Below are 27,500 nucleotides of genomic sequence, written 5' to 3' on the forward strand. Positions count from 1 at the left end.
TCTCTCTTTCTCTCTCTCTCTTTTTTTTTTAGAAAATCCATCTGAATCTGATATCATACATTTAATCAATGATTCTGATTGTGAAAGGTTGCCAAAACAAAATCAGGTGCGTCTGCGTCTATTCAATATTATTAGCAATTACTATTTCAGCTATCATATATATATATATATATTTAATTAAATTTAATTAATTATTTATTTCATTGTCTGTCATGTAGGAATCTGTTCCCAAGGGCTCGGGTTATAAGAATGGTGAATATTTTTTGTTATTTCAAAGTGATTTGCTGTTTAACCTTTTACTGTACATGGGTTAGAGAATGAAACTGAAACACTGGCCAATATATATATGTGTGTGTGTATCTCCACTGATTTACATTCATCAGTAAGAGCCGAGTGTGAAGGTTGAATAGCAGAGCAATAGCACAGCTGTACATAAACTATTGCAATCTGGACAATATAATGGGAGACATTTCAGAGTTCAAAAGAGGACAGATTGTTGGTGCATGTGTCGCTGGTTCATCTGTGATCAAGGCAGCAAGTCTTTGTGTATCGAGAGGTATAATATCCAGGGTAATGTCGGCATTAAACCACAGAGGACGGACCACATCCAACAGGAGTAACTGTCCAGGTACTAACCCGGATTATATCCAAAACACATGAAACCACAGCTTCCCAACTCACTGCCCCTGGGCTGTGGACAATGTGAAGCACGTATTGTTCTCTGATGAACACCTTCATTATCTTTGAGTTACGGTGTGGAGAAACCCTAAAGAGTCTGAACACCCGGACTTTTGCACCCCAGAGTGAAGCACAGGTGGATCAGTGATGGTTTGAGCTGCAATATCATGACAAGCCTGACTGTGTTTGATGGACACGTCACTGCCGAGGACTACCGAACCATTCTGGAGGATCATGAACACCGGATGTTCAAACCGTGTATCAGCATGATAATACACACAGCAAGACTGGATACAGAAGAGTTTGATGAAGATGAAAGTGAAGTTGAACATCTCCCATGGTCTGCACTGTCACCAGATCTGAAGATTATTGAGGTGTTTTGGAGGAGCGAGTCAGGAAATGTTTTCCTCCACCAGCATCACACGTTCTGGACACTGTTCTGGAAGAGGAATGGCTCATAATCCCTCTGGTCTCTGTGAAGGACTTCTGTCTGTCATTCCCAAGATGAACTGATGCTGGATTGGCTGTAAAAGGAGGCCCTCACCAAACTAATAAACTATTGTGATCTAAAACCAGGTGTTTCACGTTCATAGTTCGACCCCTGTACTCAGTGTTGTCAATATTGCAGTGGAATCATCTTTTCTTTCTTTCGGATTTCCAGCATTAGAGGCTCCCGTTCGTCCTCAGAGAGTCCGGTTTGTGAGCCCGATCGTGGAGAGCCGTCATTCATTCAGGAGTCTGACTCACGCTACAGTTCGAGGAGAACACGTCTTCACACCGCATCCTACAGACATGCGGTCAGCTTCACAGGGTACTTCAATACCAGTCGAAGTTTAGTTCCAGTTCACTTTTAAATGAATTAAATAAGCTGTCTTAATAAACCGGATATTGCATTTTACCATTATTTTTCTCTGTGACTAAAAGTTTTTGTTCCTCTATTTTAAGTCGCTTTGGATAAAAGCGTGTGCTAAATGCATAAATGTTAATGTATATATAAATAATTCACATTATTTCGTTGCAGAACATGATTGCACAGCCAATAAATGGCAAAATCAACATCAAGACAGAGCAAATCCAGTCGTGCATCCTCCCAGATTAACTTACCAGATTCCAGGAACCTCAGATAGAAGCCCATCGGCATCAGAGAGAAGACGTAAACCCCGGAAGGTCAGTAACCGACCTGACTGACGGGCCAGTGAACCCGAGGAGTCAGTCCTAGAGCTCCTCCTGTCCATTTTAGGGAAAAATCGGGTCTATTGGAGGCGTCAAATAGATTTGTTAGGCACGTCGAAAGATCACCACAGACACAGTACAGTCCACATAATCTCACAGTATAACAAGCAGCTGTGCAAAATATGACACACACTGTACATCCGACTGACTGACTGCACTGTATTCTTCCTTTTGACTCTAAACTGAACTCAAATGGCACTGAGAATTGGGTAAGAGCTAAATAAGATACACCGGTGTTTTGCCAGATGAGAAGTTTATTCTGTGTATCATCTTTATACTACACAAATTCATTTTACTCTAATTCATTCCTTTTATAACCGTTTAAATTTCCCTTGCTTTTATTTTGTGCTTATTTTCTATGCAAAGCACTTTGAATTGCCGTAGTGTGACATTTTAATTCACTTTTAAATAACTTTTTTTAAATTATTTTGTGATTATTTTTATTCCTTTCTACAGTACAGGCCAAAAGTTTGGACACATTACTATTTTTAATGTTTTTGAAAGAAGTTTTTTCTGCTCATCAAGCCTGCATTTATTTGATCAAAAATACAGATTTTTTTTTAAAATATTGTGATATATTATTACAATTTAAAATAATTGGTTTTCAGTTTATTATACTTTAAATGATCATTTATTCCTGTGATGCAAAGCTGAATTTTCAGGATCATTACTCCAGTCTATCACATGATCCTTTAGAAATCATTCTAATATTCTGATTTATTATGAGTGTTGGACACAGTTCTGCTGACTAATATATTTGATGAATAAAAGGTTAAAAAGAACTGCATTTATTCAAAATAAAAAAATATTTTCTAATATAAATCTTCTTTACTATCACTTTTTATCAATTAACACATCCTTGCGGAATAAAAGTATTGATTTATTTCAAAAAAAGAAAGAAAAAAAATGACTGACCAGTAGTGGATATTGTTGTTACAGAAGATTTCTATTTTTAAAACATTTGCTTCTTTTTTTTATTATTATTTTTTTTATTATTATTCATCAAAGTATCCTAAAAAAGTATCACAGGTTATGAAAAAATATCAAGCAGCAGAACTGTTTCCAACTTTGATAATGAATCATCATATTAGAATGATTTCTAAAGGATCATGTGATAGACTGGAGTAATGATCCTGAAAATTCAGCTTTGCATCACAGGAATAAATGATCATTTAAAGTATAATAAATTGAAAACCAATTATTTTAAATTGTAATAATATATCACAATATTACATTTTTTTTTCTGTATTTTTGATCAAATAAATGCAGGCTTGATGAGCAGAAGAAACTTCTTTCAAAAACATTAAAAATAGTAATGTGTCCAAACTTTTGGCCTGTACTGTATATATAAAGCACTTTGAATTGCCATAGTGTATAAAGTGTGCTATATAAATAAACTTGCCTTGCCTAACGGTCTCTGCTTTTCTAAGATGCAGCTCCTCAAACACAGACAGACTGTTTGACTTGTTCTCTTTGTCACTGATCTGCATCAGGGTGTGTACAGGAAGCCTATGGAGTTGCTCCTCAGCATGATGGAGGAGCTCTGGTCTGGGAAGGAGGAGAGTCAACAAAACAGGACGTTCCTCAGTAAGCGATCCTCTCCGTAAAAAGACCAGTCCATGATATAACTGGTAAACTATTCCCACTAATCCGGTGCTTTCTGTCGGTGATGTCCAGTGAAGATGGTTCAGATCCTCAGCATGATGGAGCAGGATGTTTCGGGAGGAGAGCAGGAGATCCAGACTCTTAAAGAGACGCTCAAAGCCTTGAACGCTCGGAGTAAACTACAGGAAAAACAACATCAGTCTGAGACTGAAGAACTGACGCTTCAGCTTCAGCAGGCGCACGAGTCCATCGTAAGATTATCTCAATCAGACGTTTGTCTTAAAGCTGTTATGCTTTTGCACATTTTCAACTTTCTTTAGTGTGTAACAAAGTCCCTCCAGCGAGAGTTATTCTCTATATCAGAGTTAATATCTCTCCTTCTCAACCTGTTTATTTGTTCTGTTTGTGACCCTGATGCCCCAATGAGAATTTAGCAATGTCTGCATCCTTCTGCATTTAATACAATACATTTTTACATTTAATATAATACATTTTTGACTCTTCGATGTGAGTTAAACCTCTTTTTTTGCCCATTTTACCTGGTTTTACCCGTTAACAGGGTAGTATCACATGAATGAGAATATCCATATGGAAATTAAATGCAAAATGAACCTATTAGGGCTGGGCATTGACACGAATTTCACAATTCGATTTCGATTCACAAGCTTGCAATTCGATTTGATTTCGATTCAATATTGATTATTTTGGATATCTGCTACAATACATGGCAAATTTTCTCAAGGAAAACAAAAATCATAACTTAGGCTATGCTGTAAACTATGGGAGTCAGTGGTAGCCTATAGGCTTCATTAGCCTACTGTAATATTGAAGGTAAAAATGTACTGATTTGTATACAAACACTCAAATTACACATTTATTTATTTTTATAATAATAAAATAATATGAAATATTAACATTTAAATGGTGGCTGTTATAAAAGCCTGCCAGATTTATTCAAACATGCATTAAAAATTGAAGAACATTAAAAATTATAATGAATATGTAATATGGTGCCTATATTTAGCAAAATGCTCCTCTCTAGAGTTAATTTTTCTGGCTGACTGATGAGTTTATGGTCCCTTGATGTGGTTTTTCTGAGGTAAATGTGACGTTACATGACATTGTTTACAAGCTGTTTTACTGACGTCTTTCCACGGTTGAAACACTGATTGGGCGACTCCATGTCACATGATACGGACTTCGATAAGTTGCACTCTACCTTTTAACACACTTTCAGAAGCTCATTCATGTTTATCTCACGCTGTAACTGGTGTTATTAAGGCGGAAGAGAAGATCATGTGCTTCTCTAGAGCTGAGCCAGAGCGATCTCACGCCACAGCGACAACACGCTATTTATGTTTTTGAATTTCGTAAGAAAATGGACGTAATTTGAAATCTGAGACTTTGTTTCATATCAATAATAACAAAGCACAAAGATTATGGCGATTTATTGGATGGGATGCAGCGCTACAATGTTACATTCATTCATCAACTGAAAACAGGATGACTAATCGATTCTTGGGATTTAAGAATCGACATCGGTTCGTGAAAATGAGAATCGATTAAAATATTTTATTCAATAAAAATTTTAGTAAGTATTTTTTACCCATCTCTATGCATAGTAAAACTAGTTTTATTCATGAGGCCCTTGGTGTTTTTTGTCCTTTTGGAAGTAAATAATGACGAGAGCTTTAATTTTTCATTCTTCCCGCGTCATATTTCTGCACTTGTGTTTAACGCAGGCATCTCTTAATGAGCAGCTGAAGGATGTGCTGGAGGAAAGCGTGTCTTTACAGAAACAGCTGATCACAGTAGAGAAGAAGCTTCTGTCCTCTCACCTGGAGAAAACACCTCACGCGGAGAGAAGAGGTTAGTACCTCAACACTAAAAATGAGAGTTGATGAAATAAAACGGGTTTGATGATGTTTGTGCTGGTGTTTTCTAGGAGAGCAGTCAGTCCCTGAGGAGATGAACGTCACAAGACACTCAAGTCCGGATGGAAACGTAGCGAATGACCCGCATGAGAGCTACAGGTGAGTGTCGAGGTGTGACTGAATGCAACACCGCTGTAAAACCACAAACATTGTGTTCATTTAGTTGTTTTTGCAGGACTTTGATATCCAGAAATGAGCGTTTGCTGCAGCAGCTGGAAGAGGCTCTAATGAGCTGATTGGTGCAAATGAAGAAAGTGCTTCCAATAGACGTGTGTGACATCGGCATTTATAGAGAAAGCTTTAATTTATTATAAATCTGTCCTTTGAAAGACGTTGATACCTCTTTTTGTAAAAGCCTTTTGTTTTATATTGACAAAGGTCATGTGTTCTCTGTACATTCCTACATCCAACAACCAATCACATACTCACATCTCATGTGCAAAATGTGTTTGTTTGACCAGAGAAGTGTTGTGTATGACCATTCCTGTGGATAAATGAAATAAACGAGAACCAGGCAGTTTTGTTTTTTTATTCAATACGATGCTACAAAACACTTACACGTTAAAATCATTTTACCATCACTATATGACATGCATATCAGGATACTGTAGAACATTAAAAAACATTATTTAAAAAACATGACAGTATTGTTCCTCAAAATGGATGGTTAACAACAGTATTTGGCATTAAGCACACAAAACATTAAAATCAGAAGTTAAATACGTCAACATGTATATTTATCTGTGGTTTATTATCATAAATATGAGTCACTTTCTGAGCAGAACCTGCTTGACATTTATGATCCGTAGCCACTTTTCGTATCTGAAAATAGATGTTCTGTAGAAGAATACATCTGTACACTCTCGCTCGGCCCTTCTCTCCATAGACGTGGACAACATCATCTATTACAAAAGGGTTCCCACAATCACCTAAAATATCAGGGAATTTTAAATCTTGTGTTTTCCAGGTCTGGAAAAGTCGTCATAAAGTCTTAAAAATTTTCTTATTCTTGAAATTGTATATTATAAATATAGATTTTACCAGTGATAAAATTAGCTCCGTTTTAAACTATTAAATTAGCTAATAAATATTTGCTTTTGCATTGAGTAAAACTTTCAATGAGCGAATCATTCTTTTGAGCCGTTTGTCTTTAGTCTCGGGAACGTTAGAATGATTCATTAGTGAATCGGAACGATCATTTTTGTCAAATCCACATCCATTTTTTCACAGAACGACTGGAATGGTCACGGAAAAGTCATTGAAAGTCAGAAGTGTGGGAACCCTGAAGGTTGGATCTTGTCCAGTGTGTTCAGATGGCAGTGCGTTTATAAATAATTCCGAACACTAGTTATGGTAAAGGGAATGTATTCATTTAGACTTATGCCATGCCCGTGTTAGTCACAGCATGTCACTTCTCTTGTAAACATTGTTCTGTAGGCAGAAACACTAACGGCAAAGTGCCTTGATATGACATGTTAAATATAACAACAGTGCTTTTCAAACTAAAATCCACAGCAAAATACAAAACTTCATTTTAATACCCTCATTTACAGGCTGATCTACTGCTGATAAACCGGCCCCAGGCAGAATCTGCAAGCTTTAAAAGATTAGTTCACCTTAAAATGAAAATTTCCTAATAATTTACTCACCCCAATGCCATCCAAGATATCCATGTCTTTCTTTCCTCAGTGGGAGAGAAATTATGTTTTTTGAGGAAAACATTTCTGGATTTTTCTTCTAACAATGGACTTCATTGGTTACCATCGTTTTTAAGTCCAAATCAATGCAGTTTCAAAAGTCTCTGAAGTGTTTAAACGGGCTGTACACGATCACAGCTGAAGAAGAGGTTGTTATCTAGCGAAACCATAGGTCATTTAAAAAAATATATATATATATAATTTATAGACTTTTTACCTTCAATAGTTGGGATTGAGCTGATCAACAAACGGACAGGGAACTACATCATCACGTTGAAAGGTCGCGCCGGCGCCGGCAGAAGAACCGCCCCACTGTTTACAATGCGACTGTACGTAGGAGGATAGTTCAAATAGTATTGTTTGCTATTATATATATAGTAATAGTATTCAGTGAATATGAATATGAATAGTATATGAATAACATTCTGATGAATATGAATAGTAGTTCAAATAGTATTGCCGGCGCCGGCGCGACCTTTCAACGTGATGACGTAGTTCCCTGTCCGTTTGTTGATCAGCTCAATCCCAACTATTGAAGGTAAAAAGTCTATAAATTATATATATATTTTTTTTTTAAATGACCTATGGTTTCGCTAGATAACAACCTCTTCTTCAGCTGTGATCGCGTACAGCCCGTTTAAACACTTCAGAGACTTTTGAAACTGCATTGATTTGGACTTAAAAACAATGGTAACCAATGAAGTCCATTGTTAGAAGAAAAATCCAGAACTGTTTTCCTCAAAAAACATAATTTCTCTCCCACTGAGGAAAGAAAGACATGGATATCTTGGATGGCATTGGGGTGAGTAAATTATTAGGAAATTTTCATTTTGGGGTGAACTAATCCTTTAATCGTGTTTTATATGCTGATTTTGGGGGGAAATCTGCATAATGGATTTAAATATGTGTCAAATGTGCTAATTGAGAGCTTAGAGTAGGCAGAAAGATGATCAGATTAGCCTAAATAATTAATAAACGAATAAACTGTTCTGATTCAGCGCTGCAGGTCGTCTGATTATACGTGTTAAAATCATTAGAAACTTCTATATTGTTTTTAGCATTTTGTTTGTTCGAAGCTCTTAGTTAAGACACCCAGAGGAGTCGTGAGAGGAGGACACGAAGCCCTGCTGGTCTGACACGACTCAGTCTGTATTGAGGTATGATAACGCTGGTAAAAGGTATTGTAACGCAGAGCAAATAGGGAAATGACCTTTTGCTGATGGTGTTTCCTTTTACATGATATAGTTAATCATTCCACAATTAAAAACACACAGGCAGTGTTTCATATTATGCCATTATAGAATAAGAAATACATAGTTATGCCATTAACTTGTCAAACCTACAAAAAACATCGACCAAACAACTAGATATACAATCTTGAGCAACAGCGGTCAATTCTTTATGCCTCAAATCACAATTTATGATGGTTGGACTTTTGCATTCAGTTATAGATCATAGAGATGTGTTTAAAATATACATGAAAACCAAACAGAATCAGTCGATTTGTTTTTAAATCTTTAAATCTAGATGATCTTGGTACTGGTAAATTAGATGGGAAGCAGAGAAAAGAAAAACGTCAAGTCAGTTTTTAAAGCAACGAATGCATTCAAATTACTTAAAGGGGTCATGACATGAGAAATGAAATTTACCTTGTTTTTGTTTTTACATACAGTACAGGCCAAAAGTTTGGACACATTACTATTTTTAATGTTTTTGAAAGAAGTTTCTTCTGCTCATCAAGCCTGCATTTATTTGATCAAAAATACAGAAAAATAATAATAATATTGTGATATATTATTACAATTTAAAATAATTGGTTTTCAATTTATTATACTTTAAATGATCATTTATTTCTGTGATGCAAAGCTGAATTTTCAGGATCATTACTCCAGTCTATCACATGATCCTTTAGAAATCATTCTAATATTCTGATTCATTATCAAAGTTGGAAACAGTTCTGCTGCTTAATATTTTTTCATAATCTGTGATACTTTTTTAGGATACTTTGATGAATAAAAAGTAAAAATAAAATTAAAAAAAAGAAGCAAATGTGTTAAAAATAGAAATCTTTTGTAACAACAATATCCACTACTGGTCAGTCATTTGGGGTCAGTCATTTCTTTTCTTTCTTTTTTGAAATAAATCAATACTTTTATTCAGCAAGGATGTGTTAAATTGATAAAAAGTGATAGTAAAGAAGATTTATATTATTAGAAAATATTTTTTTATTTTGAATAAATGCAGTTCTTTTTAACCTTTAATTCATCAAATATATTAGGCAGCAGAACTGTGTCCAACACTCATAATAAATCAGAATATTAGAATGATTTCTAAAGGATCATGTGATAGACTGGAGTAATGATCCTGAAAATTCAGCTTTGCATCACAGAAATAAATGATCATTTAAAGTATAATAAATTGAAAACCAATTATTTTAAATTGTAATAATATATCACAATATTAAAATTTTTTTTCTGTATTTTTGATCAAATAAATGCAGGCTTGATGAGCAGAAGAAACTTCTTTCAAAAACATAAAAAATAGTAATGTGTCCAAACTTTTGGCCTGTACTGTAGAAAAAGGTCTTTGAACGAGTAAAACATCCAGCAAGTTCTCATCCTCCTCATTATAAACTGAGTATTTAATCATGCTCCAAAACGGCTGGTTTGAATAACGAGGGATCTGTGACATCACACAGGCAAATAGATTTGCATATGCCCGCCTCCAGAGGAAGACATCGACGAATAATTATACATCATCGCACCATAGGCCCAAAAAATATGACAAGTGGGCGTTGCTACCGTTTCCTATGCAGTGACGTTGGCCAATTATAAGGCGTTTACTAACAAGCCTTAAAGGAGCCGCGCATTAAACATTTCAGAGGGTCAGAATGAAGGTCGAAAATAATCGTTTTTCTGCATATATACTTGTTTTTTGTTAAAAAAACTAACATTTTAAGTGAACCTCAAGGAACATATTAAAATCCATGTCATGACCCCTTTACATTTAAGTCTGTCAAACAAAGTTAGATGTTTTTTTTCCTAACTTAGGCCTGAAACATACTTTACAGTCATGCTGCTAGCAACACCATGGGTTTGATTTCCAGGGAATGCATGAACGGACCAAATGTACACCTTGAATACAATGTAAGCGTCTGCCAAATGCATTAAAATATACAATACGTGCCCACAGTTCTAGTTTTGCAAGCTCAGTTTTGTGTGCTATTATAATGCAAATTGTTTAATGGCACAAACATTTGAAGGAAACTTTCCCATGGGTTAATGCACTTGCATTGCATTGCTCAAGCGCTTGAGTATAATCTATATCTCAGGCCTGACTCTATTACATCATAAGAGAAGCCACAAATGCCAAATATTCACATATGCATTTAATGTCAATATTTACGACGGATCATCAGCAAAAAACCACTAATACAGCGTGCAATATTGTCTGTCTCTTGGCATCATCGTGTTTGTTAGGAACGTACCAGCTGGTGACGTCAGTGTTTGGATGTAAACAGCGTTCCAGTTAAAAGTAATAAAACACTTAAAGGAAGAGGAACATAAACTCAATGTTATTCACAGGAAAAAAAAGGACATACCCTCAATTGGAAAATGACAAAAATCCCTTTGTGCTTTAGAGTTGGGTTTGGCGTTCACTGCTGGACGGAGAATCTCACATGGGTTTTTGTGGAGGTTTCTGAATCTTCTTCTCGTATGACCCTGCGTGCTTGTATCCAGGGACGTATCCGGACGTGTCCACCACTTCCACACGTCCCGCCTTCCCCTTCCCGCGACCCGTCTCGTCGAAGCGCTCCTTGTGCGATCCGGTGAACTTGGTGGTGTCAGTCAAACGGGACACGGTCGGAGAAGCCACGGCTCTCTGTGTCGAGAAAGAGAAAGACACTTTGAAAAGGAGAAGTTCTCCCAAAGGGAACATGTCTATGTTCCCACAGCCCTATGTTCCCACAGCCCTAACCCTAACCCTAACCCTAATCCTAACATACAGGAGGGAGACTTGTCTGGGATGTTATTGGGCTATCCCTGTACCAGCACAAGCACTAAAACCTACCCTTCATAGGGGGACATAGTTAAATGAGAGAACATAGGACTGTGGGAACATATGGTTGTGGGAACATAGGGCTGTGGGAACATAGGGCTGTGGGAACATAGGGCCTAATTTACAAAATTTTCAGTAAAAAAAAAAAAAAAATTCTTAGAAATGTGGGAACAACTCTTTTTTTTGTAGTTTTTCTGGGAGTTTTATTCCTCTAAAGCGCCTTCAGTATAATGAACATTTTCTGACATTTAAAACAATGGATCTGGAAGAACAAGATTACATTGTGAAAACTTACACATGTACAATACCATTTAAAAGTTTGCTTTAAGTTTTGTAATGTTTTTTTTTCTTCTGCTCACCAAAGCTGAAATTATTTGATCAGAAATACAGTAAAAACAGTAATATTGTGAAATATTATTACATTTTAAAATAACTGTTTTCTATGTGAATATATAGTAAAGTGTAATTTATTCCTGTGATCAAAGCTGAATTTTCAGCATCATTACTCCAGTCTTCAGTGTCACATGATCCTTCAGAAATCATTCTAATATGATGATTTGATGCTCAAGAAACATTTATGATTATTATCAGTGATAAACACAGGTCTGATACTGAACTGTGGAAACCCTGATACATTTATTTCAAGATTCTTTGATAAATAGAAAGTTCAAAAGAACAGCATTTATTTAAAACAGAAATCTTTCATACCATTATAAATATCTTTACTGTCACTTTTTATCAATTTAATGCGTCCTTGTGTATCGCATTGTTAGTCAGATTAACGTCGTTAATTAACGTCATTAACGTCGTCACTGTTAGTGAGAAGTGTTGCAGTTTGTATGTGTCTATATTATACTAAATTATCAAACAAGAAACATTTAATACTGTATTATCACATCTCATGTTCTCCAGAAGCAGAGATTCTCTGTTTTAAGAGTCTTAGAAAACCATTTGTGAATGAAATCATGACAAATAAAATGTGTTTTAGTTGGTAATTGATCATTTGCTGAAGGAGAAATGAACACATTCAAAAGTTTGGGCTGAAAGAAGCCTCTTCTGCTCACCAAGGCTGCATTGTTTGGGATAAAAAAGAAAGTAAAATCAGTAATATTGTAAAATATTATTAAAATTTTAAAAGAGCCGTTTTCTGTGTGAATATATTGTAAAATGTAATTTATTCCTGTGATCAAAGCTGAATTTTCAGCATCATTTCTCCAGTTCAATGTTGATATTCCAGCATTTATTTGAAATATAAATCTTTTGTAACATTATAAATGTCTTTACTGTCACTTTTGATCAATTTAATGCGTCCTTGTGGAATAAAAGTATTCATTTAATTCAAAGATAACTCATAAAATCACCACTATTATTACATCTAGAAATCAGCAGACAGTTTAGCTGTAAACACTAATTATTCACAAACTGTTATTCACATTTAAAATAAATTATTAAAGAAATAAGTGAGTAGATTTCATCCATATACGACAGCAGGGATTCCCAAACGAACCTCTTTAATCTAAAATATTCCCCTTGAGATTTTAATTTAAAATGTTATTAATTTAACAACACATTTGCATGTTTACAGTTCTCTGATGTCATATGACATGCAGGTAAACAAATAAAATGTTTAATTTTTTTAATAAGTGTTTTGATTAATTCTTAGCTTTTCATCAACTCCATGAAACCCCAGTTTGAGAAAAACAGGATACTATTATTTGCAAGTGACTGGAATGCACCAAGCGATTCATCTTAAAGGGGTGGTTGATTATGATTTGACTTTTCTAACTTTAGTTAGTGTGTAATGTTGCTGTTTGAGCATAAACAACATCTGCAAAGTTACAACACTCAAAGTTCAAAGCAAAGGGAGAGATTTGCTTTTAAAGAGATCACTTTTTAAGGACTACAACAAACGGCTGGTAGAGACTACACCACATTCCTCCCGGGTTAGTGACATCACCAACCCTAACATTTACATAAACCCCGCCCCCAGAACACGATTTATAGATTATCAAGACAGAATATGCTAATCAATGACTAGAAGATAACTACACATAAGCTACATAAACTCATCAACTAACCATTCAGAAATGTTGTCACTTCTTCTTGAGTCTCTCCATCATTGTCTGAATCCGGTTTGAACATAAAAGGCTAAAAGTTTTTGACATTTTCAGTGCATGTGTGAGTGCAAGCTGTTGAAGCTCCGCCCCCTGTGTGCCAGGAGCAGCAGCTCATTTGCATTTAAAGGAACAGACACAAAACGGTGTGTTTTTGCTCACCCTCATAAATTGACAATTTTAACATGCTATATAAAAATATCTGTGGGGTATTTTGAGCTAAAACTTCACACACACACTCTGGGAACATCAGAGACTTACTTTACACCAAGTGAAAAGGGCATTATACCACCCCTTTAAAGAGGCAATGAACACGAGAAATGCTAGTATTTCAAAGTTTCCAAATATAAAGGTGTATTGATGTAGAGAAAGAACAGCACTTTTGCTCCGGGTTTTACCGTGACTCCGGATATAACGGGTGATTTTCCTTCGATCAGTTTGTGGAGCTCTTCGGCGGCGTCCTCGCTGCTCTTATCCTTGAAGCGTTTCCTGGCCAGCTCCGCCAGCGCTTCTTTGAACTGGCTGTATGTAATAGTGCGGCCAGATTTGATCCTAGAAAACAATTACATAAAGCAAAGACAAATAGATGATAAATTCATCAGTATATATATTGTGGCATCAAATATAAACACATAGCGAGGCACAAACCTGCAGGACCTGATTAAAAGAGCTTCTGTAAACACACGAGGAATGCTTTAGATCTGATTGGCCCGGTCAGTCTGAGAGTGACACATGCAAATGAAAATATCATGTTCCAAACCTCTTCTGCTTAACATCAGAATAATACATCTCGAGGGCGAGTAAATGGATGAAATATACATTTGAGTTTGCGTGGTAACTGCCTTGATAAAGGGCTCTGAGAGCGCGGCATGCTCTCCGTCTGAACAGACGCAGTGTAAACAGCCGTGTGCGATAACACAAACATGTCAGCTCTGAGATCTCCAGCGTTTGGGTCATTACACACACGGCCAGCAAACTCAAACTCACTTTTAATCAACTTTCAAAGAGGACGCGATGCTTCTCGCATCTTATTTATTGCCGTCAAGGGCCGAGCGTCCAATTAAACTGGACGGTCTTTCATTAAGTGTGTATGATAAACAGTATTGGTTCTGTGTTTGGTCATCAAAATCAGCAGAACTAATTGATTTATCTGAGCGTAAAGCAGGATTTACATTTTTGACTCGGGCGCATTCGGCCCATAAAGCAACAATGTAAAACAGCGCATAGTAACACAAACACAAACAGTTTTACCGTGGTGACCGAGAACCTAAACAAAGCCCCATAAAGCCTGTGGTCTCCCCCAGCAACCCTGCTGTCATAGCAACAAGCTTCGGTAAACACGCCTCTTTGGCTTTATAATTAATTTGACTTGGTTTTGTTTGTGCGATCCTTCAGCGCTCCGACTGTTCAGTGCTGCCTAATGTCAGCTAAGAGATTCAGCGCTGTTCCCTCTCTACACTATGAGTATGCACTGAATGCTTTCATATTTACATGCATACATAGTCATAAACAGACATATTTAACCCTACATTCACTAACGGTCAAAAGGACTTTTAATGTCTTTGAAAGAAGTCTCTTCTGCTCACCAAGGCTGCATTTATTTGATAAAAAAATAAAATAAAAACAGTATTATTGTGAAGTATTATTACAATTTAAAATATATAATGTGAATATATTTTAAAATGTAATTTATTCCTCTGAATTTTCAGCATCATTACTCCAGTCTTCAGTGTCACATGATCCTTCAGAAATCATTCTGATAGGATGATTGGCTACTTAATTATTATTGGCACTCAATTAGTAATAATCTTTATATTCCATAATTAATAAATATATATGAATTCCAAAATTTTTATCAGGGGCCGGTTTCACAAAGCTATTCAGACAAGTCTAAAATGTGCTCATAGACTAGTCTAACGCAAGTTAGACTGTTTCACAAAAATAAAGACTGACTTAATTTAGACCAAAACAATTAGACACCTTACCCCCAGACTAACTTACCCCCAGACACCTTACCCCCAGGCTAACTTACCCCCAGACACCTTACCCCCAGGCTAACTTACCCCCAGACACCTTACCCCCAGGCTAACTTACCCCCAGACTAACTTACCCCCAGACACCTTACCCCCAGACACCTTACCCCCAGGCTAACTTACCCCCAGACACCTTACCCCCAGGCTAACTTACCCCAGACACCTTACCCCCAGGCTAACTTACCCCCAGACTAACTTACCCCCAGACACCTTACCCCCAGGCTAACTTACCCCCAGACACCTTACCCCCAGGCTAACTTACCCCAGACACCTTACCCCCAGGCTAACTTACCCCCAGGCTAACTTACCCCCAGACCCCTTACCCCCAGGCTAACTTACCCCCAGGCTAACTTACCCCCAGACACCTTACCCCCAGGCTAACTTACCCCCAGACACCTTACCCCCAGGCTAACTTACCCCCAGACACCTTACCCCCAGGCTAACTTACCCCCAGACACCTTACCCCCAGGCTAACTTACCCCCAGGCTAACTTAGGTCTAAGACTCTGTTACCTTGGCAACCAGCAGTAACAATCAGTTACATTACAAACAGCCAAAAGAAAAGGGAAAATGGCTCATAATTAAAAAATTTCTTCTTGTTACTACATTCTCCGCTAAATTTCCCAAGTAAAATATCCTTGTAACTGTTATACTCCTCCAACACACACATATCTTCCGCTGGGGTAAACTGCACTGAGCGGCTGAATGCACTTACTCGATCCGTCATGTTTTTTGTTTTGAAAAGTGTCTTATTTTACCCAGAATGCATTGCAGTGTAGTCCTACTTAAGATAGTCAGAGTCTTAAGTGCTTTGTGCAACGGTCTGATTTAGATGTCTATCTGAAGTCTGACTATCTACTTTATCTAAGCCATAGTCAAAGTCTATCTTTGTGAAACCGGCCCCAGGAGTTAGTGTATATATGTATAGTTTGATATTCACTCTCACACACACACACACGCACGCACGCACGCACGCACACACACGCACGCACGCACACACACGCACACACGCACACACACGGACACACACGCACACACACGCACACACGCGCACACAAAATGAAAAAAAAAAATGAAAAAACATTTTTTGCAAAGAAAAATGTAAATACATTTTAGACTTTTAAAACAGACTGACAAAGACATTTATAAAAAAAACTCACTGTTCATCCTTTCAGTCTGCAAATCTACTTTCAATGACATGATGTATTGCTCTACATGTTTTGCTCCACTGTATGGATTGTTTAGGTGAGACACATGTGATCGATTTATTCTGTGACTGATTTAGAAATTATTTATAAATTCTTATCTATTTATTTATTTGTTATTCTGGAAATGCAGCGTACACTGAGCCCAAGACAAGTTTCCCTAAGGGGACAATAAAGTATATTGTATTATATTATCTTAATGTATGTTAGTATGGCTCTAATATGCTGAACTTTTGACTAGCTTTTAGTGAAACATTTTAACACAAAAACACATGAAGAATTAGTCTATAATGTGGTCTTATGTGCTGAACAGAGGAATCTATAGTGTTTGCAGTTTTAGAGGCTTTATCAAGCATCATTAAGATGAATCGGCACTCATGAGGGGCTTTAATCTGTCATGGGCCGCACTGATTAAAGGAAACACGCGTCTTTAGTTCTGTGATGCTGATCGACTACAGCGTCTCTTTTAAGCTCAATCCTGATCTTTGGCCTGAGCCTCTGTACACAGTACACACACACACACACACACACACACACACACACACACACACACACACACACACACACACACACACACACACACACACACACACACACACACACACACACACACACACACACACACACACACACACACACACACTCTGACTGACTGCACATGTGTTCGGGCTCATGCAATCAAGCTCAAAGAGGGCAAGAAAAACGTTTATAATAAAATACAATTATCAACATATTTAACTGAAGTAACTTGCATTTTGCTCGCTTACTTCACAAGACTTAGAATATAACGCAAGAGTTGTCTAGACTACTGTTATGATATTTTAATGTTTTCTTTTTGGTTGCACTTTTCTTTAAAATGTTAACACACAGCATATTGCTTGCATTCGTTCTTTCTGCCTCACGTTTCTTGTTCTGACTCCATCTAGCAGAATAATCTTTATTCTCTCTCAGTCTGGGTGAAACGTATTAATCTCTTGATAAAAGGCAGAGAATTTCCTCACTGCATAAATAGTACAAAGATTTTGATCAATTCTTTCTCCTACTCGAGCAGTGTTTTCTGAACATCTCAGACTGAACGGATCAGTGTGTCTACGGTGCTCTATATCAAGGGCACATCGTTAAAATCAGTCCCTATTGAAGCGGCGATGACTCTTTCTGTCCTGCAGTCATCAGGGTTATTCAGCATGAGCCATCATGGCCTGTGGCTGTGGGGGATGAGCCTGAGAAATATCAACACAGCACGACTCCTCTTCTCTGGATATTCAGAAATATGCATGAACAAAAATGAATGCAATGATTAAGGCAAATATGTTACTGTTACAGAAAATATCAGTTGCACTCCTACACTTTAAAGCCTATTGCACCACTCTAATATGCATTTTTTTTTTTTTATCCCAGTTGTTAAAGGGGCCCTTTTATGCTTTTTTAAAAAAAAAATTAACTTTCTTTTTTTAATGTTGTTGTTTGAGCATGAAAAATGTCTGCAAACTTATAAAAGCACAAAGTCGCTCCAGCGGGAGTTATTCTCTATATCAGTGTCTCTGAACTCCCTGAAATGTCTCCATTGTAGTCTTTTCTGGGATCGAAGGAACATGTCATAATATTCCTCATTTAAAGGGGTCATGACATGGATTTTTTTAAATTAAAGAACCACATTTAATCAGATCTCGTAAGTGTTTTCACTGTTTTCATGCATGCATCACACTATACCAGATGTCTGCGAGAAAATCCAATTGGTTGACAGTGTAATCGTGACCCTCGTGAGCATTTGAGGCACAACGTTTTAGCCAAAATCTAAGAAAGCATAGCATGTGTGCTTCATAGACAATGCAATCCCAGGATGCACTGCATCAAACTCAAAGTGAATGATCCAAGGCGGCAGATGGAAATTAATTGTATATATATTTCATCAGTATTAAATAAGTATAAGTTCATCTTATTGTGAGTATCAAGTCATTAGATTTGCATTAAGAGCATTTTGTAAGGCACATTCACACCAAGAACGAGAACTACAAAGACAACTATTAGCATCCAGACCAACGCTAAATAATGCTCTGTTTATGCTCTGCATGCTGCAGTTCTGTCGTCTGAAGCTTTAAATGCTCAAGCTCTTTAAAGCAGGATGGATTCTGATTGGCTGTTGATATTTTTATCACCTGGAAAAAATCATTCTGAACTTTTTAAAACTATACAGTACAGGCCAGTTTACTGTTTGTTTCTTCTGCTCATCAAGCCTGCATTTATTTGATCAAAAATACAGAAAAAAAAATGTAATATTGTGATATATTATTACAATTTAAAATAATGAGTTTTCAATTTATTATACTTTAAATGATAATTTATTTCTGTGATGCAAAGCTGAATTTTCAGCATCATTACTCCAGTCTATCACATGATCCTTTAGAAATCATTCTAATATGATGATTTATTATGAGTGTTGGACACAGTTCTGCTGCCTAATATATTTGATGAATAAAAGGTTAAAAAGAACTGCATTTATTCAAAAAAAATTTTTTTTCTAATAATATAAATCTTCTTTACTATCACTTTTTATCAATTTAACACATCCTTGCTGAATAAAAGTATTGATTTATTTCAAACAAAGAAAGAAAAAAAATTACTGACCCCAAATGACTGACCAGTAGTGGATATTGCTGTTACAGAAGATTTATATTTTTAAAACATTTGCTTTTATTTATTTTTTATTCATCAAAGTATCCTAAGAAAGTATCACAGGTTATGAAAAATATTAAGCAGCAGAACTGTTTCCAACTTTGATAATGAATCATCATATTAGAATGATTTCTAAAGGATCATGTGATAGACTGGAGTAATGATCCTGAAAATTCAGCTTTGCATCACAGAAATAAATGATAATTTAAAGTATAATAAATTGAAAACCAATTATTTTAAATTGTAATAATATATCACAATATTACACATTTTTTCTGTATTTTTGATCAAATAAATGCAGGCTTGATGAGCAGAAGAAACTTCTTTCAAAAACATAAAAAATAGTAATGTGTCCAAACTTTTGGCCTGTACTGTACCTTTAGCCTGATGTGAACGGGCCTTTTGCATAAAAAATATATTTCTCTGTGTAGAAAATGAATGGGACTTTTACTTCCGTAACTCTACTCCTAAATGTGTAAAAGTGGTGCAGATGATGGCATACTTGACTTTAGAGAAGACTATATCCACGTCTGTGAGTGTGATGGTCTTGCCATCGATGACGCCGCAGTCTTTACACAGTTTGGACCAGTTCTTGCCGTTCAGATCTTTCCCAGTGGCTCGTGTGTCTCCGTGAATGGCGAAGCGTCGGAACGACTCCTCCAGCGCAGTGATCTCCACGGGTGTTTTGCAGCCGGCTCCTCCATCGCTCGTGCCGTTGGATGCGGAGGACAGGCGTTTGGCTGCTTGCTCTTTCGAGTGCTCACTGTGCGGCCTCATGGGAGAACTGTTGGGTACAGGATGTTTGGCGGTCTGAACTTTAAACTCCTCCATGTTGCTGGTAAAGAAAGTGAATTTTAATGGTTAATATTACTGGTAATATTATTGCAGTTTAAAATGTGTTTGTGCATCTTATTTCATAATCAATGACACTTGCTTTGATGGGTTGTATCTAATGCAAAGACATTTAGACATGATTAAGTGTCTAAATACTTTTTATGTCTGTCTGTATATTCATATTACACTGTTCATGTTATGACAACTTTCATGCTGATCATGGTTATGCTGCATGAATAACCAGTTGAGCCAGCTGGTCCACAAACAGTTCAGCATTACCCATCCAAACTCAGCTAAGGCCATCTTGTTTAATCGTCAGATGAGATTTCAGGAACATCAGATGATATTAATAATCAATGTCTGAAATGCCACTTGTTGTTTTTTATTTGTTATTTATTTTATTTATTGTTTATTTCATTTATTTACAGTACAGGCCAAAAGTTTGGACACATTACTATTTTTAATGTTTTTGAAAGAAGTTTCTTCTGCTCATCAAGCCTGCATTTATTTGATCAAAAATACAGGAAAAAAACAGTAATATTGTGATATATTATTACAATTTAAAATAATTGGTTTTCAATTTATTATACTTTAAATTATCATTTATTTCTGTGATGCAAAGCTGAATTTTCAGGATCATTACTCCAGTCTATCACATGATCCTTTAGAAATCATTCTAATATTCTGATTTATTATGAGTGTTGGACACAGTTCTGCTGTCTAATATATTTGATGAATAAAAGGTTAAAAAGAACTGCATTTATTCAAAATAAAAAAATATTTTCTAATAATATAAATCTTCTTTACTATCACTTTTTATCAATTTAACACATCCTTGCTGAATAAAAGTATTGATTTATTTCAAAAAAAGAAAGAAAAAAAATTACTGACCCCAAATGACTGACCAGTAGTGGATATTGCTGTTACAGAAGATTTCTATTTTTAAAACATTTGCTTCTTTTTTTTATTATTATTATTTTTTTTTTTTTTTTTTATTCATCAAAGTATCCTAAAAAAGTATCACAGGTTATGAAAAAATATTAAGCAGCAGAACTGTTTCCAACTTATTAGAATGATTTCTAAAGGATCATGTGATAGACTGGAGTAATGATCCTGAAAATTCAGCTTTGCATCACAGAAATAAATGATCATTTAAACTAAGTATAATAAATTGAAAACCAATTATTTTAAATTGTAATAATATATCACAATATTTAAAAAAAATTCTGTATTTTTGATCAAATAAATGCAGGCTTGATGAGCAGAAGAAACTTTTGGCCTGTACTGTACTTACACATGAAATCTATTCAAATTCACATAATTTATTAAATATATTATATAAACTTTAAAGTCCCCCTGTAGTCAATAATTGTATGCCTTAAAACTAATCTTTGATCACCAAAATGACATAGGCTATTTATATTGTGGCCAATTCAATTTATGTTTGCACTCATTTCCAGCGTACTATCTTAGATATACTTAAGAGCATGTATTTCCATATCACCAGTGAAATACATACTTTTATTGTGTAGAAGTCTGATATAGCTTAGCATCTCTAGTCTGACCTTTGCCCTCTGCTGCCCATCCAGCGCTCGGATTCCACGTCGGTGTTGCTCACTTTGACTCGCTCCTCTTGCTTCTTGATGCAGCTGAAATGACAATAGTAGTTTTGTATTGAGCATGAATATAAACTGCTTAAAAGCAAAGAGCAAAGCAAAATAGGAATAATAATAATAATAATAAATATAGCTGCAAGTAGCAACTAACAGGGTTCAAGTGTTTTAAGACCTTTATGCCATCTATGCTGTTAGGGTCTAGGCGACCCCTTTGTATAACACCATTTTACACCAAGTGATAAACTTTGACAAAACGTGACTGTAAATGTTATAATAGTGATTTTATAATGTCTAAAAATGAATGCAAAAGCAAAACCTGTGAAAAGAACTATATTAGTGAGTAGAATGACTAAATTAACATTATAACCAGTAGATGGCAGCAGAGGACCACCAAGTGGTGAATCGTTGCAGATTTTTGTGTGACCACAGAATGAGCTCATGATAGGTATAACAAGTTTGGTGAAAATATCTCATAGCGTTAAAGAATAATAGCCATTTTAGTGAAAGTGGCCCTGCCTACTTTGGACGTTTTGGCGTCCCCGTCATGAGCCTGAATCACTTTTTGCCCTGGGGGTCTCTAGATGATGCATGTCAAGTTTCGAGTGAATCGGACAAACGGCCTATGAAGAGTTCGGAAAATTCAAAATGGCAGAAAGATATTAATGGTGTAAATAAAATTGGAGAAATACGTTTTGTCTTGAGCCGAGGATTTCAATGGAAAATACAGTGTTTTTGATCTCTGTAGCGCCCCCTATTGGTCAATTTGGCTGAGTCCTTGTATCCGAGTAGTGAGCAAGACTACTACCATCTAAACAAGTTTCAAGTCTCTAGGCCTAAAGTTTGGGCTGCACGATCGGTTTTATGGCTTTGCGCTTGAACCCCTAATAATATTAGTTTGACGGTTTTGAACTCGAAGTGTTTTATTATATGAAGCTAATTTTGATTTATTCATTTGCTCTGATTCATCTGATCCTTTGGTTTGAGTCCATCAAGTTCCAAATAGAAAGAGTAAATAAATCAAATACAAAGGTTTGACAATTTAGATTATTGTCTGGATTACTAATACCTCATGATTATATATAAAAAAACGATTTGGTTTCCAACAAAAATAACTACATCATGATACAGTATATATCATTAATGTGACAGAAAACGACTCCAGTATCACGATATTACACTTTAAACACCACTAGATCACAGTGGTTATCCTAGAGCACAGTTTGCTTCAGGTCAAACATCACAAGGATGAGAATAAGTGTTTCCTTCATGATGTAACCGTCCAGAATTAAACACAAACCCTTCAATATGCTCTCATGGGCCGATGCTTACCATTACTCACTCGCGCTGGTTAGATCACACTTACTTTCAACTTTCAAGGAGCAAGATTTAAGATATCAAAATACAATCAAAAAGTATTTTTAAAATGTTAATGACTTTATTTACTGTCTATATGTGATTCAAATCTAAATATGACATTATTTATAACATTTGCATTAAGAACTCACGAAAAAAGTTTGATTTGAATCATGTAGTAAGAAAGTAAATGATTGAATCAGTGCAGAAACATTATAAAAAAGCAAAAGACTCAAAACCACAACTGCCCCAAAAACACCAAAACCAACTGTGATTGGTCGCTTAGCACACGTCAGATGGTCTCTTCCTGTCTAAGTGGGCGGTACTTGGTCAGAATAACCTGCAATTTGTTGATGTCCATGTGAAGTCTGACTACACAAGACTAATCTCACACGCACCTCAATCACACGTGTCCAGGCACCAACATTAAACAGCATTTCTAATGGTTAAGCTTGTAAAAATGAGCACAAAGTAATTTTCTCACAGACAGCTGAATGCTCACCTCCCAGAAGCTCCCATAGTGCGATGTCATGACACCTCTACAAAGCCAAAGCAGCTCTTTCTCTCCTTTTCTATGTTTTTAAACCACTAAGTCAATCTTTCTACAACACGGTCTGGACCGGCACTAGCCGTATCCTCTGTCCCAAACCCAGACAGAGAGGTTACGTCACACGGGCCGTAACACTGGGACACATGGGCTACAGTAGATGAATCTGTCTTTATGGTCGGACAGAAGAGCTCTGTAGGGCCAAAGTGAACTCCTCAAGTACAGTCAATGTACAAGAGGACCCTCAAAATCCACTTGAAGATGTCCCTATTCAAGAGCGTTGTGTTTTACTTCTCGTTCAACAAAGAAACAAACCTTTATGAATCACTCTCAATCATGTCATTCAGCTCTATGGGCCCTTTGTGCAGTCTAGTGTACTACACACACACACACACACACACACACGGTCGCGTCAGTGACATCGCCACTATCGCTGGCATTAGCCGGCCAGTGTGACAATAAAAGATAACATTCTTATCTTTCTTGCTAAAAAAAAAAAAGAGTGACTGAGATAGACATATCAAAACTAGGAAGAACTTGGGAGTTTAGTTGTGTATTCATTAATTTGACATTGAATATAATCTGATATTGTGCTCAGTTACTGGGATTTTCACGCACAACCATTTCTAGGGTTTACAAAGAATGGTGTGAAAAGGGAAAAACATCCAGTATGCGGCAGTCCTGTGGGCGAAAATGCCTTGTTGATGCAAGAGGTCAGAGGAGAATGGGCCGACTGATTCAAGCTGATGGAAGAGCAACTTTGACTGAAATAACCACTCGTTACAACCGAGGTATGCAGCAAAGCATTTGTGAAGCCACAACACGCACAACCTTGAGGCGGATGGGCTACAACAGCAGAAGACCCCACCGGGTACCACTCATCTCCACTACAAATAGGAAAAAGAGGCTACAATTTGCACGAGCTCACCAAAATTGGACAGTTGAAGACTGGAAAAATGTTGCCTGGTCTGATGAGTCTCGATTTCTGTTGAGACATTCAGATGGTAGAGTCAGAATTTGGCGTAAACAGAATGAGAACATGGATCCATCATGCCTTGTTACCACTGTGCAGGCTGGTGGTGGTGGTGTAATGGTGTGGGGGATGTTTTCTTGGCACACTTTAGGCCCCTTAGTGCCAATTGGGCATCGTTTAAATGCCACGGCCTACCTGAGCATTGTTTCTGACCATGTCCATCCCTTTATGACCACCATGTACCCATCCTCTGATGGCTACTTCCAGCAGGATAATGCACCATGTCACAAAGCTCGAATCATTTCAAATTGGTTTCTTGAACATGACAATGAGTTCACTGTACTAAAATGGCCCCCACAGTCACCAGATCTCAACCCAATAGAGCATCTTTGGGATGTGGTGGAACGGGAGCTTCGTGCCCTGGATGTGCATCCCACAAATCTCCATCAACTGCAAGATGCTATCCTATCAATATGGGCCAACATTTGTAAAGAATGCTGTCAGCACCTTGTTGAATCAATGCCACGTAGAATTAAGGCAGTTCTGAAGGCGAAAGGGGGTCAAACACAGTATTAGTATGGTGTTCCTTATAATCCTTTAGGTGAGTGTATATATACACGTACAAACTTTTTATGAAACATAATTTTTTTTATCACAGTAATTGTGTGATATATTTATATCACAAGATTTTAATACATTATATATACAAAAAATATATGTTTTATATAAAAAGAGTCAGTCAAGTCCAATACTATTGTCAATTTGTCATATCAGTCAACATAACAAGAGTTCCTTAAAATACTCACATGAACACACCCAGACAATAAACTTTCTGCAATCATTAACATAATAAAACTGATACAGCTAATGACTGAAATGATTATAAGAGATCTCTTAGTTCCTCATGTTTATCGTATATGATGTATGGAACCATAACTATGCAATTTTGAGTGCAATTGAATGCTTTTATAACACAGCAATCAAGCCAGACATCTGCTGTTGTCTAATGCTGGAGGAAACCCTGTGAGCTTCAGAGAAGAGCAGAGCATGATGGAGGCGTCAGAGAGAGGGAGAGGAAGGCTTTATAACATGCATGCGCACAGGCCTCAAGAGAATCTGTGATTGGTGGAGCGTATGATGATGATGATGATGATATGCATTCGCCTTCTGGTCATGCATTGCACAGATGAGAGCTCACACAATAAACTGACCTATTTTACACAAACAAACCAAAAACTATTTATATCAGCAAAAAAATTAACATGGAATTCAAAAAATGTCAGCAACATAAAAAGACTGACAAGAATGGACTGAGGACAGAAACAGGATATGATGTAATGCATAAACAGGAAGAGGACGCAGATAAGCACAGGTAAATCTGAACCTATCAGTAGTTAAACACTGATAAACTGGTATCAGCTGGGATGAAAAATAATGCAATAACAAACATGTCTTAATGTCTCGAGAGAATGCATCAACTTAAAAAAAAAATTAAAAAAAATTGAATGCAATGAAAGTTGCTTTGGATATAAACGTCTGCCAAATGCATGAATGTTGTAAATGTAGATAATCTATAGCAGACACACACGTCTGCATGATGTCTGAGAGTGTGTGCTTCACAAGCGTTCAGAGACGGCCCCGGATCACCCCTGCTGACACAGTAAGGTTCTGAGTAAAGTCACCCGGCTTACAACGTTTTTAGCCAGAAATCCTACATTTTTAGAAAGGTGATCATTTTAGCTAACGCCTTCATTTTAAACCAGTTTGAATATGCATGCACTTCCTGGTGTGAAGGCCTAACGAAACGACTTAAAGGGAGGCTGCAAACAGCACAGAATAAATGAATAAGAGTAATTCTAAACATGGGCCATAGGTCTCATATAGGTAGGTCACAATCTGTTGAGCTTAACTGGCTTCCTGTTGAGTCACGTGTTATTATGTCAACACTGACCATGACCCATAAAATATTGTATGGTAATGTCCCAAATTATTTGTTGTGTTTTATTAATAAGGTGAAGGACACACACACTGTTTACACTCGTGGCAGTATATCAGACCTCTGTCCTTATGCATTCAAGACAGTGTTAGGGAAAGAAACAAGTGCCTATATAGGGGCAGTTCAGTGGAACAAGTTAGACCGGCAAATAAAAGTGATTTCAAGCATGAACTCTTTTAAAAAGAGGACGAAGGACTGGTTATTAGAGAGGGTAGCGGAATAGGACCAGGGGCCAGTTACCGTCTATATTTTTGCTTATTTAAGGAAAATGTTTGTACAGTATGTTATGTCACTGATTATCACACAATATGTAAGCGTCTTGTCCTGATGTTATGTGTTGAGGACCACAATGGACTTTATTGTGTTTTTATCCTCGATTGTATTTGATGCCTTTTGTTTTATGTTTAAGGCATTCTTGATATAATTAAATAAATAAAATAAATAAAAAGAAGCCACTGATCGGGTCAACTTAATCTCTCATTACATCACCCGCCACCCGGTCCTCATTTACACAGACATGTCTTTCTCGTTGCATGTCCCTATACACTCTCTCACACTGAATGCATGTCCCTATACACTCTCTCACACTGAATGCATGTCCCTATACACTCTCTCACACTGAATGCATGTCCCTCCCTATACACTCTCTCACACTGAATGCATGTCCCTATACACTCTCTCACACTGAATGCATGTCCCTCCCTATACACTCTCTCACACTGAATGCATGTCCCTATACACTCTCTCACACTGAATGCATGTCCCTATACACTCTCTCACACTGAATGCATGTCCCTATACACTCTCTCACACTGAATGCTATCTGTCTCCAGCATGGCCATTTCTACGTACGCTGACTCCGCAACAATGCACTGATGATGCGGACTATGACATGTCAGGTGTGCAGTCTAGGCCATGTTTTAAGACTTCGACTTTTAACGTCTGTTTTGG

The 27,500-nt window shown here is 36.8% G+C and overlaps 2 protein-coding genes across 3 annotated transcripts in view; one reads left to right on the plus strand and one right to left on the minus strand.

Annotated features, from left to right (window-relative positions):
- cep72 (centrosomal protein 72) overlaps window positions 1-9,196 on the plus strand; it is an 11,166-nt gene extending 1,970 nt beyond the window's left edge. Inside the window, 9 exon segments of the mRNA XM_082150885.1 lie at window positions 28-106; window positions 219-252; window positions 1,340-1,489; window positions 1,700-1,845; window positions 3,405-3,498; window positions 3,589-3,767; window positions 5,259-5,385; window positions 5,462-5,549; window positions 5,626-9,196. Of these exon segments, the coding sequence (XP_082007011.1) occupies window positions 28-106; window positions 219-252; window positions 1,340-1,489; window positions 1,700-1,845; window positions 3,405-3,498; window positions 3,589-3,767; window positions 5,259-5,385; window positions 5,462-5,549; window positions 5,626-5,686 (958 nt within the window). The 3' untranslated portion in view covers window positions 5,687-9,196.
- tppp (tubulin polymerization promoting protein) overlaps window positions 5,966-27,500 on the minus strand; it is a 23,182-nt gene continuing 1,647 nt past the window's right edge. Inside the window, exons 2-5 of one of the 2 annotated variants that reach the window (XM_082150812.1) lie at window positions 21,630-21,713; window positions 19,733-20,065; window positions 13,719-13,872; window positions 5,966-11,029 (exon numbers count right to left, since the gene is read on the minus strand). In XM_082150812.1, the coding sequence (XP_082006938.1) occupies window positions 10,823-11,029; window positions 13,719-13,872; window positions 19,733-20,065; window positions 21,630-21,713 (778 nt within the window). In that variant the 3' untranslated portion in view covers window positions 5,966-10,822. Of the gene's footprint in view, window positions 11,030-13,718; window positions 13,873-19,732; window positions 20,066-21,583; window positions 21,719-27,500 lie in introns of those variants that run through there. The other variant, XM_082150813.1, reaches the window with a different exon arrangement.

The sequence above is a fragment of the Leuciscus leuciscus genome, assembly GCF_965113295.1.
Source record: "Leuciscus leuciscus genome assembly, chromosome: 20".
In the NCBI taxonomy this organism is placed as follows: Eukaryota; Metazoa; Chordata; class Actinopteri; order Cypriniformes; family Leuciscidae; genus Leuciscus; species Leuciscus leuciscus.